Below are 14,032 nucleotides of genomic sequence, written 5' to 3'. Positions count from 1 at the left end.
CAGCAGGCATGTCCATGGGGAAAGATAGGGGAATGTTTCAAAACTCTCTTGTCAAGACAACTGCTTTTTGAGGATTGGTATCTAAATCTCTAGTAAAGGTCAGGTAGAAGACCAAAACCGTACCAGTGAATATTGACAGTAAGTTCAGAATAACTGGTAATGTTTAATGTTAAAAGACAGACAATTTAATTATAAGGAACACCAAATCAAAAGCAAAAGCAAACGGTTTGAGGACTGCACTGAAGCCCAAATGCCCATGAATCTGAGCTTCTAAATTGGACTGTCTGTCTAGAAAAGCAGAGACTCTTAGCAATATTGTTATTGGAGGTTCAGCACTCACAATCTCTCGGTCATATCTGGAATATCTGCTGGCCAATAAAGGGTGAGCTTATGCTCTGCCTTTTGGGCAGTAGGATACTATAAGCATCTCCTTTGCACAGCTGCTTATTTTCACCAAACCTGTAGAATCTTACGATCTTTCAGACTGCTAGTCTGTCAAATATGGTTTACTACAGCCTGCTGGGTTCAAAAGGGTTTTGCTTTGTTTTGGGGTTTTTTTGGGGGGGAAGGGAACAAACACACAGAAAGACAGATGGTCAGAAACATTCACAGAGGAGATGTAATACACTTTTTCTCAAAAAATCAAGGTAAAACCAGTATCACGAGATTCCTTTTTCAATGGATGGTGTTGCAAATTCAGATCTCTGCAATCTGTAAGGACTAGGATCAGTTTCCAAATCTTTTTGAAAAGAAATATTTGAAGTTTCCATTAGAAAAATTCTGATAGACCTTGAAGCTAGGGAGACTTTCCTGTAAGAATTTTTAGAAGTTTTGTCGCTGGTTAATTCATAACATTGTGTGTCTATGAAGCCGTGCAGTTTTATGGTAGGGCAATAATCACATGTACAACAGGCAATAGGCTTTATCACAACTGGCTTGTCCGAAAATGATAGAACATAGTAAGAATGTCATGATATAATCTTGCGTTTTAAATCACAAGCTACTCCTTTTAAACTAAAATGAAGAATATTTCAACTGTTGAGTCACATTTTTACATGACAGTAGTAGTGACGTACAATATACATTTATATGATTACAACTGAAATGGAAACCAGCTTGGCCTAGAAAAGACAAACTGTTCCATCACTAAAAAAATTACTTATAGTAGTTTTGAAACAATATTAAAAGAATGATTTATGACATCATGTCACCTTATGAAGTCACTGGAAATTATTACTTTCACATATTGACCACACCTGCTGCTGGCATGGTATGAAATACTGTAAACCCAAAAAATACTTTAAGCAAAAAAAAGCTCATAAATTAAATAATAAATGACAATTTCCAAACGTCCAAACAAAATTATGTTTGGATTTTTTTAAAAAAAACTATAAAACGGTAATTTAAAATCTTTGCCCTGAAATTGTTTTAATTAGAAGTTTTATGAAATTATAAGAAAGATATTTTTTTCAGCTAAAATCTACTTCAATTATCATTTTCTGAATAGTGCTGCACTTACGCATGCCTTTTAGGTCCTTCTTTAAAAATTTGAAGGGTGAGTAAAAGCCACTTAAACACTACTTAGTATAACTGATTGTGTTTATTGAAGCTTTAGAAGAAAAATGCTCTATTTTCATTCCAGCTGTATCAATAAAATGTATGCTTAGAAAGCTTATGCTGAATATAGCTAGATGTGGAAGACAATGTGTGTATAATACAAGAAAATTGGAAAGGCCATTATCTGTCCTTCAGCACCGAAAGTGTTTATACCAGAGAGGAAATAAATCTCTGAAATCCACTTCTGTATTTGCAGGCACAGTGAAGGATGTAGATGTCTGGGTGACATGAATTACTGTAGCAACATTTGAGCATGAGCTCCTAATAACAGGAGAGAATGAAAAGAAATAGAATATCCAGAACATGAAATTTTGTAGACTTTTGAACAGTTGCTGTTACCACATTTGTTTTTAAAAATTACTGTTATTTGCTCTGGAGGCAAAAGCAAACCCCAAACTCTTAACTAAGCTAACTCTAACCGTACTACTTAGGAAGCAGGGAGGGTATCTACATGCTATAAGATTGAGGCACAAGAGTTTTCCTCACAAATTAAGTGTACGTAGTTAGCAACACATCCTATTAACTGCCATAAAATTATCCCATCCTTTTGCAAATAGGCCACATACTTTTATGGCAAAATCCAGCAGCACTTAAATTCTATAGTTCTTTTTGAAGTATAGTGGTTTTGCCGAGTCACTCTTTTCTGGTCATCTATCAGTCACAAGTGTCCCCTGTTTTTTCACTTGCAAGTTGAATAAAAAAGGAATCAATAATTTTTTTTTATTTTATTTTGTCTTTCACACTGCTACACACGCTATTCAAATTTCACCTAATTAAATCTCTTTCTAGGCCAAAATTGCCAGAGGAAAACCTTGAGTCCGTTGAAAACAAAAGGAATACGGCTATCAGTATCAATGTAACTGAGATTTCACTCCATGAGTTTAAAGATTAAGCAGTAGTAAATGGATTCTTCACTGGATTCTACAATAGGGTCCTCACTCAAACTGCAAACAGTGCTCCCAGCTGAGGTGCGTGTTTTCTGATATTAAGGCAGACTCTTATTTAGTAAGAACCTCACTATACACCCACGTCAGCTAAGCATCATGACCATAGTCCCACTGTAGTATTTTATGAACAAATGTCTGTCTTGAAAGGGAACACTACTAACCTTGATACGCCCAGCACTAAGCTGTGGAGGCAAAGACCTAGATGCTGCTGTCACTCTGGCTCTTGCCTGTGCCAAGTTACCTGTTCAAAAAGAAAGAAACACACACTACACAAACTGTTGAAGAAGCTTAGCAGGGAAAAATTTATACGGTGGAAAACCAGCTTGTACAATTGTACTAAAAATAGCAGACACCACCACACTTCTTCCACACCCCACTCATTACCAATTGTGCCTGGAGAGCATTCAGCACAGGCATGACAGAGTGTGGCGTTGATTTAAAAAGGAGGAAAAAGTCAGTGATAAGGTGGTATGTCACTGACCTTAGCTACTGAGCTGAGGAAAACAACCGCAGCACAAAGGCATACAGCTCAATCACTAGTAATCAATTTCTCTGTGACTCATTGAGAGATTTAAAAGAGAAGACAACAGCAGAAACAATCTTGTTTCTATGAAATCATGTGGATCCTGAAGTGTTTAGACAGCATCTTAAGCTCATACACTAATGAAAGAGATGAGAAAATGATAAGACGGTATCTTCTTTTGACCTTTTGACATATAGGCCTGCTTAATCCCCAATCTTATTGTCCCTTGGGGTTTTTACAGACTGACTCAATTCCTCAGGCAAAACCATATTGTGGTGTCAACTGAAAGACGAGTGCCTTTTTTTCAATGTACAGTATGACGTGTCCTAAACTTTCTCCTCTGTACTTGTAGAAAGTCAAAGTCATCACAAAATAGCTTTGCAAAATAAAGGCTCAGAGAAGAGAGAGGAAGCGATACGGGACTGTGCATATGCAAGACACTCTGTATATTTCAAAGTTTTAGCAAGTCTAGCACAAGATGTCCAAATGTTTTCTCTGGCTATATCTTCAGAGGCTAAACTGTGATTAATAGCATTGAAAGAACCCTTTGAAGCAGGATTGGTGACATCAAAGCCCTAATCCATGGGTGGCAGGATTTTTATAATGAGTGGGAAGCATTTTAACACATTTCAAAGGATTTACAGCATGAATAAACAATAGGCCTCTGCAGATGTACCACACACCTTTCAGAACCAGAACACATAAATAAGTGTCCATTTTAATTTAAATGTAAATAAAGTGTTAACACTTCTTTCAGATGCTAAGTGCCTTGTTTGCATCAACTCCAGTGTTTAGCTGTTTGCTTTACAGAAAGTCAGTAACTCCAAACAGTCTTCAGAGTTTTGCTAAACTATATATTACATAACTGGTAAGGAGGCAGGATGGGAAAAACGAAAACCGAGAACACTTAATCGCTGGTAATTATTCCATAAAGCAGCAGAGCAAACCCAGTGTCCACAGAACGCTGAAAGGAACCCTTGCTCTTGCTTTCCTGCGAACAAGAAAAATACCAGTCCCCCAAAAACTCAAACACAGCAATGACATTCTTTGGAGTGATTCAAACATTCTGTATTCATTTTAAAAAGTATTTCTCATGTAAGCTACTGGCATTGGGATTGACACAATGCTGCAAAAACGGCATGTCATTTCCAGATCTAATAGCATGACCTGACAGTCTAAATCACAGCACAGAACACAAGGTACGTCCACGGTTTTGGAAACTGCTTTAGGCTATAATGTGTAGGTTAATGAAAACTTCAACTGTTCAGAAAATCTTGTATACCTTGTACGTATATACATACATGGTACACACAGTATGTACATGTATCTCTCTAAAGGTAAAATGAGGACTTTCATGAGCAGGTAGTTGGTGAATTTATTTTTCTCTTAGCTGTAATTTTGATATTTTTGCATGTTCGAAATTACTCTTTTGTGCCTTTTTTTGCCAAAAGTAGATAACCTGGAAAGGTTGTTTTTGGCTAGGCTTCACATTAGAAAGTCTAAAGCTTGAAAGCCTCGCACTGGAAAACTGATGATACAACATGGGATAAAAGAAGACAGTTGGGAGAAGAAACAAATTTGAATCAAATTGCTTAAAATGACTAAAATTTTGTGGCATTTTATAACAAGTTACAAAACTCTAATAACCAAATAAAATTTAGAATGATAAGACAGTTGCTGAAGGTTCACTACACTCACCGCTGGCATTAGGTTTTTAGGTTTCATAATTAATATCCCTGAGCTCTCCGTTAGTTCCTCATGCAAAACTAAAACTAAACATTTCTGATCTGAGAAACCAAGCAAATAAATAAACCTTTTTCTTAATCAAAAATCTGTAATGAATTCACAAACCAAAAAAACACCAGAAGTGGTTAGTTCCTACTTCAAAAAAGAAGCATTTAATATATCGTGATTTTGTTCTTTAGTTACTTCCTTCTAGGAATGGATACTTATCAATGCTTATTTCATGTGTCAAGTGAATTCCTATGTAATTACTAACTACTGAATCGTGGCATCAGATGAAACCCATATAAAAAGTGTTATTAGGATTTTCTTTTCCAGATCAAACACAAAATGAGGCTTCAATAAAAATTTGTGAATTAGTCAACTCAAGTAGTTCATGTTCAGGAAAATAACTACCTGTCTTTAACATTTCTAAGCCATTATAACTAATAAACAGAACAAATGCGGGTTGAAAATTAGTCTACACAGTAAGAAATGTTTCACCCAGAGTTAGCGTGGTGTTTATAGTCAGTAAACATTTGGTACCTGTCCCTGCATTCAATTTTCATTTACAAGGTCATTTATTGCTTTACACACCAAAAAATAATTAAACGTTATTCCACTTTGTGAAGAGCATCAATATTTGAAGAACAAACGTTTTTAGATAATACCGTAGCCAGTTAAAACTGCCATGGGTTCCTTGAAAGGTTAAACTGGTTAAAGGTTAAAAGACTGCACTGTGCCTTTCAGAACTCTAGCTTCACACTTATATGGTCAACATTTTAGAGAAAATACAAGTGACATCCACGTAGACTTAAATAAAATACTACCTGTATTGAAATCCAACCAATTAAGCAATTTAAAACCCTCTCAAAATTTTCTTCATTTTTTTTGAAAAGGTATTCATGGGGGGGGAGAGAAGTTAATGGTCAAAATTAGGATTAATCTTTGAAACATGTACATGTTTAATTTTATTCACATGCATTTCCTTTTCAGTTCAAGAGGACTGCTCATCTGAAAAATTAAGGCTCCTACCTATGTGTCTGCCAGATCAGAGACTAAGGTCTCTGGGATTCATTTGTGTCAGTGGGGGAGTCAGTCAGCCCCAATGTTTCTCTTTTTTTGCCCTCTGTTTAATAAAGTTAGGAATGTCATTAATGCTTAGAGAAGTTTCAGTCATTAAAGTTTGTGAAATTGCTCTGAGAGCTTCCAACAGAAAGAGAAGTAGCAGCACAAAAATCTATGCGCTCACTGGCTAAGAACAGCGTGCCAACGCTCAGCAAAACTTTTGTCTTGAAGCTGTACAGGAGATCTCGCATCCCTGCAAACATATTCTTCACTGATGCCTCATTTCAGCTAGGTGAGAAAGACCATTCTGTCAAAGTACATTATCTCTTCTATTATAAAGCCACGCAGGAGAAGTTTTGAAAGTATTTCAAGTATTTACACAGCACAGAAAGAAGAAATGGGTTGTCTTGTTTCAGCTTGGACTTTGCCAGTGCTCTCTAGATCTCAGAAAGGACTAGTCAGCATTCCTGGCTTCTCACTTGCATCCCTGGCACTTACGGTGTGATCTGGCCAAATTAATGATTTGTCAAGCCGTTGACTTTCCACACTAATTAGGAAAAGTACACTCTCTGGCTGGATGTTCTGATGTTACTTACAGTTTGTCAGTGCTTCATTATTCTTAGGTGATGGGTTCTATAAGTAGTATCAAGCAAATATTAGTAATATTAGCACTGTATTTATAACCTCATTTTGGTTATGTCTGCAATAGATCACTCCTCCCAAAGTAAGAGCATGCCAGGTAAGAATTACATTAAGCTTTGATACAACCTTTAGTTTGGGAAGTGACTTACAGAGAAAAAGCCTAATGACAATGTCACCTTACTGTACAAGCTGTACCAGGGATATTACTATTATATAGAAGGCACAGTACAAGCTCTTTCCTTATCCTCATATATTTTATTAATTTCTTTCATGCTTCTGGTTCAGATAAAGGGGAGTTACTTGAAACACCATGTAGATACAGTATAATATGGTCAGAAATGCTACAGTGCATTCATATTTCATTGACACTACCTCTAATCACAGCTAAGCACTTGCACTCCAGAAGAGGTACAGACTCAGACAATGTCTTTGACATACACAGATTCTTCTCCGTCTTTCCTTTCAGTACATTTTATCTAGCCTAAGGAAGTCGACTGCTTATCTCCATAATGCATTTTCATCTTCTGCTACTGTAAGACTAAGCTTTTCTTAGCTCGACTATAAATGAATACATGTACTTTTTTTATTGGGTACTAATTTGAATCTGGTCACTGACTATCAAAACTCTATTCTTTTGAGTCACTGAAGTCATTTAAGCTAATCTTGTGCAATAAAAAGCTAGGAATCCAATTTTCTCATATACTACACATTTTACACAAGAATATATTTATAAAAATACTGTCTGTAGAACACAACTATCAATACAGACACACTTCCACTACTGCTTATTCTGAAAAGAGAATCACTTTACTTCCTATTCAGAATAAGTAAATAAAAAACGAGAAATTGTATTTCCAAAATCAGATTCACATTATAAAACAGAATCTGATAACCATGAAAACTTACTAACAGTGAGGCCCGCTTGGGAATAACCTAATTATGAGTAATTGCCTCAGGAGTGAAAAAGATGGACTTTTTGGCCCAGATTAGTTGAAATTAAGAATCCATGCCACAGTGAACTGGCAAATTCTTTACAAAAGAAATTTGCAAAATTTTACAAGAGAATTTTTACTGGCAAAAAGCTTTACATTGCTAGACTGGGATTGGAGAACCTGAGCGTAAATTCAGCGCTGCTATGCTTTCTACTGCATACGTCGCAGATACTTCAGAGGTCACTTCCCACATTAGTGAGGCACACATTGGCAAACACACAGCATAAGGTTTACAGCAACAAACAAAACTTTGCTTGTGAGAATCATGGATGCTATGTTTAAATATTATTCTAACAGAGTAGGTTAGCAGACTTCTTGTAGAATGCAAGGGACGCAAGACATTGACAGCAGCTGAGATGAAATGAAGGTCAAACTGCCTTCTATATTACAAGATGTGCAAATGTATGATCTCAGAAAGAAAGGTCTTAACTTTTACCCTTACCTAGTAAAGAAGAACCTATTATGGTATATAATTAGTTGGTAGAAGTGCCCAGGATATTTCTAAAACACAGCCTTGGGTATTAACGGCTACTTTAAGCAACATGCTCAATTTTCCAGCTGAATTGAATCAGATGTGTAGCCATCTACTTGATTGGGAGTGTGTTCACTGAAATGCAAACATTTCCTGAAATATCACAGACAATTAGAAAACTCCAGCATTGTTTACACTATAACTTCTGCTGCTTGATGCCCAGCATTTTCTTCAGTCAGACCTGCAGCCTGACTAGCTGGAGACCTGACTAACTGACTGAAAACTGACCGACAGGACGGCCACAGCCTGATCTGCTCAGTATCCCAGCTGTTGCATTACAGAGAACAAAGTCACTCAGCTTTTTATGATTTATACATTGTCAGAAGACACAGGCCACTTCTTTCAGGTATGGATCTTAGCAACTTCCATCACACAGAATCATAGAAAGGTTAGAGTTGGAAGGGACCATAAAGATCATCTAGTTCCAACCCCTCTGCCATGGGCAGGGACACCTCCAACTACACCAGGTTGCTCAAAGCCCCATCCAACCTGGCCTTGAACACCTCCAGGCATGGGGCATCCACAACTTCCATGGGCAACCTGTGCCAGTGTCTCACCACCCTCACAGTAAATGATTTCTTCCTAATATCTAACCTAAATCTACCCTCTTCCAGTTTGAAGCCATTACCCCTTGTCCTATCACTACATGCCCTTGTAAAAAGTCCCTCTCCACCTTTCTTGTAGGCCCTCTTCACATACTACAAAGCTGCTATAAGGTCTCCCTGGAGCCTCCTCTCCTCCAGGCTGCACAACCCCAACTCTCTCAGATTGTCCTCGCAGGAGTGGCGTTCCAGCCCTCTGATCATCTTTGTGGACCTCCTCTGGACACATTCCAACGAGTGCATGTCCTTCTTATGTTGGGGGTCCCAGAGCTGGATGCAATACTCCAGGTGGGGCCTCACGAAAGTGGAGTAGAGGGGCAGAATCACCTCCCTCAACATCTTTGGAGGTGTACGATTTGATGCTGTTGCATCTACTCATGACAACAAACCTTGAAATATCTGGGGAGCAAGAGACAGTACAGAATAACGCAGTCTGTATCATCAGCAAAGTACCTCACCATCAACACAAGGTCTTCTGTTGCCCCAGCACATTGCCCCAGTTCCTGTACCATATCTGCAACTGAGACTAGAAGAAAACTACAAAGGTTTATTTTCTGTGAAGACTTCATTGTTGAGGAATTCTCCATTAATTTTCAGCATTAGCCAAACCCCCCTTATTCTAATTACCTCTATTCAGGAGGGAAACAAGTTTATTTCTTCTTCCAGAGGCAGGTGGAAGAATACTTCTAAAAACATACACAAGTTGAAAATATGGTTACCACACATGCAGATTCAGCTCTGGTCTCCCTCACTGTTTTATGTAGTTGACATTCTTTCTCTTGCACGTTATGCAAGATTTCTTTTTTCCTCAAAATCACATATGATTTATCTAGAAAAGTAAAAGTTTGATTATGAAGAACATGGTAGTTATCTCACTATTTTATCTCTGCTCCCTCACCAACACGAACCAACAGCAAGCTTTCTGGTAGCTCAGACCTCAGAATTTTGTCTGTGATGATCTCAGGACTGTCCTCAAGCACTAATTAAGCTTCACAGTACTCAGTTTAACCTGAGGCCAAAGTAATTTTCTACAAGAACAGTGAATACACAGGAAACCCAGGAGAAGTCAAGAATTCACACTTCCAGCCCAGTGTTTGTATTTCCAGAGTATGTTCCCTCTCCATACAATAAAGCGTCTTATGGTATATATTCCATCATTTAGGACCTGCTGCTGAAGCTGCTCCATACATATGCAGTCTGATCAAAATCCTACTAAAGCCCATGACAATTCCCAATGAATTCAGTGGTAAAAATTCCTATGTCAAGCAAAGTCAGGTTGGAATATGTAAGACAAGGTCAAATAATAAGTGACAACGTAATGCCGGTTTAGTAAAGTACTGACCTTTTCAGTTTGTTGTAGGGTGAAGGAATAAAGGAAATGGATAAAACAAAGTACAAAATCATAGTAAGACAGCACAGTGAGAGAATGAAATATTCTAAAACAAACACACAAAATCCAGAACAGACTCAGAGGTTTGTTTTCCACCAACTACATTCATCTTTTACATACATTAACCCCTAATTCAATTATTTTGAAAGAGTGGGAAATATAAGCATGTTCTTTGTAAAGGACACACCAAAAATATTATGGATATTCAAACCAGCAAGGTTATCTGAATACTCAACAAATTTATCTGTTCTACAAACTCACTAGCAAATTTAAAAATAATTGCTCTTCCAGGATTTGATCTTGAGAGCTACTGAATGCTTCCAATGACATACTGAGCATGTCTGACAGTTTGACCGTACAGCTCATAGTGCCTGTAGAAACTGCTTAGTAAATTACTCATTAAAACAACTGCTGTATAATGTTCTCTGAATATTTCTCTCTTTATATTTTGTGTATGCTGCACAGTGAGATCCCACAGTCTACTAGTCAATATAAAACACAGTAACGTCTTCTGTGCAATACATCTTTTGCTTCCTCAACATCAACACATTTTGAATTTAATTAGGATATAAGGAAGTGTTAAGATTCATTATTGTTCATTTCCGTGAGATAATGTTCATTGTAGAATTAAGAAGTTAAGCTAGACACAAGAAAATTGAAAAGATAGCCCCTCTCTTCTGAGAGAAAGGTAAAGAAAAATTATTCTCAAGATTTGTTCTACAGAGAATAGCCTATTATGAATCACATCAGGAAGCTCATCAAGTTCTGTTCTTAAACCTGCTCATTCATACATTTTTAGGGTTCAATTTGGAAGTGCTTGAAGACCAAAAAAAATAATCTATGCCCTTTGCCCATTTTCAGTACAACATAATCTGTGAAGTCTCATATTAAAAACAGCACACTTCTGCTTGGGCAACACCCTTTACCAAACATAAACATGATAAATCTAACTTGACCCTTCTCAGCTGTTGTGTTTACTGCCATGTGCAATTCCAGAGATTCACTGACACTCTTTATTTATAGGGAGTTATTCTCTACAGTAAATAATTGTTATGCCTTATACAAAGCTTTAGGAGGACCGAGACCTTAACTTTGATCTGATTGATGACTCCCATTTTTAGGGCTATTTTTGGGCATGTTTTGAATCCTACTGCTAGCAAGTCTTTTGAGTATCTGTGTACTGCATTTGTCCCGTGACACAAAACCTTAGGATGTGAAGAAAAAGTAACACTGAACTGTAAAATGCTCAACTGAAAAACTAAATAAAAAGTAATCCAACACTCTACCTCTCAAACTCAGTTAAGCTACATTTAATTCAGTTTACTGATGTCCCACATCTGCAACCCAGTAAAGTTCACAATTGTTACATTGCACAGCTGTGGTTTAAAGCCTCTCTTTGCACACAACACACTGGCAGCAAAGCAAAACCGATTAACTTTTATATGCTTTTAACATATGGAACAGTTAGAAGTAGGAAAGCCTTGTGTCCTGAGTGAAAATATATAGCTTCCATTAAATTGACTCAAATTCTTACAAAATATAAATTCTGATTCATCTTTAAGTAGAGAGATTATAATTACAATAGCTTTGTTTCCAATTTATTTGACTTAGAGTGCCTGCAGTTATCTCTTAGAGGTGAAAATACTAACACAAAAGTACCATTATAAAAAGATTTAATTGTAGGGCAAATTAGTAATATTAAGATGTATTTGAGTCTTTTGCTCTATTGTGATGTGTGGAATTAAGAGAAAAAAATCCGCTAAGCCCAAATGGAAACATGCTATATTTCAGTGCATAAGTATGACACACACCAAGCCAAAATACCTGCCACTACAAGACGAAGGGCTTGTGCTCAATAGGACTGCAGGGTGACAAACATCACAGGTCAAATCATGGTTCTTTGGAAAACAATGGCAAAGCACCTACAATTTCAATTGGCCAAGGTTTCACTCTATGCCCAGTAGTATCTGTTCATGGGACTGAAATGCAAGAAAATCCATTTGTTTCCCTCAGTTTCTGACTCTTCATAAGGAAGATCTTCCTTGACTCTAAATTGGAGAGGCGTGGATTTGATGGATGGAACACTCGGCGGATAAGGAATTGGCTGGATGGTCGCACTTAGAGTTGCAGCCAATGGCTCAAAGTCCAAGCGGAGAGAGGAGACCAGTGATGAGTGATGTTCCTCAGGGTTGGTATTGGGACCAGCACTGTTTAACACCTTTGTTGGCGACATGGCCAGTGGAATTGAGTGCAGCCTCAGCAAGTTTGCTGATGACACTAAGCTGTGTGGTGCAGTCAACATGCTGGAGGGAAGGGATGCCATCCAGAGGGACCTGGACAGGCTTGAGAAGTGGGCCCATGCAAACCTCATGAAGTTCAACAAGGGCAAGTGCAAACTCTTGCATGTGGGTTGTGGCAATCCCAAGAACAAATACAGACCGGGTGGAGAATAGATTGAGAGCAGCCCTGAGAGGGACTTGGGAGTGTTGGTTGATGAGAAGGTCAACATGAGCCAGAAATGTGCGATCGCAGCCGACAAGGCCAATCATATCTTGGACTGCATCAAGAGAAGTATGGCCAACAGGTCAAGTGAGGTGATTCTGCCCTTCTACTCCACTCTTGTGAGACCCCACCTGGAGTACTGCATCCAGCTCTGGGACCCCCAACATAAGAAGGACATGCACTCGTTGGAATGTGTCCAGAGGAGGGCTGGAACACCACTCCTGTGAGGACAGTCTGAGAGAGTTGGGGTTGTGCAGCCTGGAGGAGAGGAGGCTCCAGGGAGACCTTATAGCAGCTTTGTAGTATGTGAAGAGGGCCTACAAGAAAGGTGGAGAGGGACTTTTTACAAGGGCATGTAGTGATAGGACAAGGGGTAATGGCTTCAAACTGGAAGAGGGTAGATTTAGGTTAGATATTAGGAAGAAATCATTTACTGTGAGGGTGGTGAGACAATGGAACAGGTTGCCCATGGAAGTTGTGGATGCCCCATGCCTGGAGGTGTTCAAGGCCAGGTTGGATGGGGCTTTGAGCAACCTGGTGTAGTGGGAGGTGTCCCTGCCCATGGCAGAGGGGTTGGAACTAGATGATCTTTATGGTGTCTTCCAACCCAAACCATTCTGTGACTCTATGAATCAGCTGCTATCAAAGTTACAGACAAATTAATATTGAGACTGTACTCTTGTCACCAAGGAGTCATGAAAAGTCGTTCCTTAAAGTGATTTTGCAAAAGGCCCTAATTCTTGTGTTCTTTAATGTGCATAAAGAAAGCCTGAAACATTTTTTTCACATTCTCTCTCAGCACATGGTCTGTGAGCTGTTTGTATTTTTATTTTTTTATATGACACATATATTGTTTATAATTACTTTTTGTCTGAAGACTGTAAGCAGGGCTGGAGACTCAAAGGCACAAAGAACACAGACTGAAAATCAATATTGAGGAGGGAAAATGACCTTTAGGCAAGGTAATTATAATTAATTTGTTTTTGAAAAAAATCTATTTTCCTCTCATTTTGGACAAAAAAATCCCCTGTTAAAACATCACTGTCCTAATTCTTAATTGAAGGTTGCAAAAACTTTCATCCCAGTTCTTTTTGACAGATTATCCCCAAATATCTAGCCACCATGAACAAGGAGTGTTTATTAGCAATGGATGATATATTGATACTGCATCACTGAATGTATGAGCAATACCCAACACTACCATAATTATTAGACATGATATTGCTGTAGCAGTAATGGTAGCCAGCTCTGTATTTATTCTGTGCAGCCAAGCCCAGCCCCTACAGATCCTCAAAGCTAGAACAGGGATGTTTCCCTGCATCTCTACTCTGATGGTGGGAAGGCTGGATGATTTCCCCTTCCCTCCCTCCAGATGGCAACTCTCCCCGCTCTCTCCAGCAAGGACCAAAGGCAGAGCAGAGCATCCCCGACAAAAGCTCTAATGGTCTGTGAGTCATAGAAGGGGAAAAGGTCTGAAGAGACTGTGTTTCAAGAG

The 14,032-nt window shown here is 38.4% G+C and overlaps 1 protein-coding gene across 1 annotated transcript in view; it reads right to left on the bottom strand.

Annotated features, from left to right (window-relative positions):
* MYO3B (myosin IIIB) overlaps positions 1-14,032 on the bottom strand; it is a gene marked incomplete at both ends in the record, with an annotated part of 214,491 nt that overhangs the window by 78,088 nt on the left and 122,371 nt on the right. The window contains one exon of the mRNA XM_082483458.1: positions 2,726-2,805. Within this exon, the coding sequence (XP_082339584.1) occupies positions 2,726-2,805 (80 nt within the window). The remainder of the gene's footprint in view (positions 1-2,725; positions 2,806-14,032) is intronic.

This window comes from Vanellus vanellus (genome assembly GCF_965231255.1).
Source record: "Vanellus vanellus genome assembly, chromosome: 5".
Taxonomy (NCBI): domain Eukaryota; kingdom Metazoa; phylum Chordata; class Aves; order Charadriiformes; family Charadriidae; genus Vanellus; species Vanellus vanellus.
This window is presented reverse-complemented; position numbering and strand designations above follow the sequence as displayed.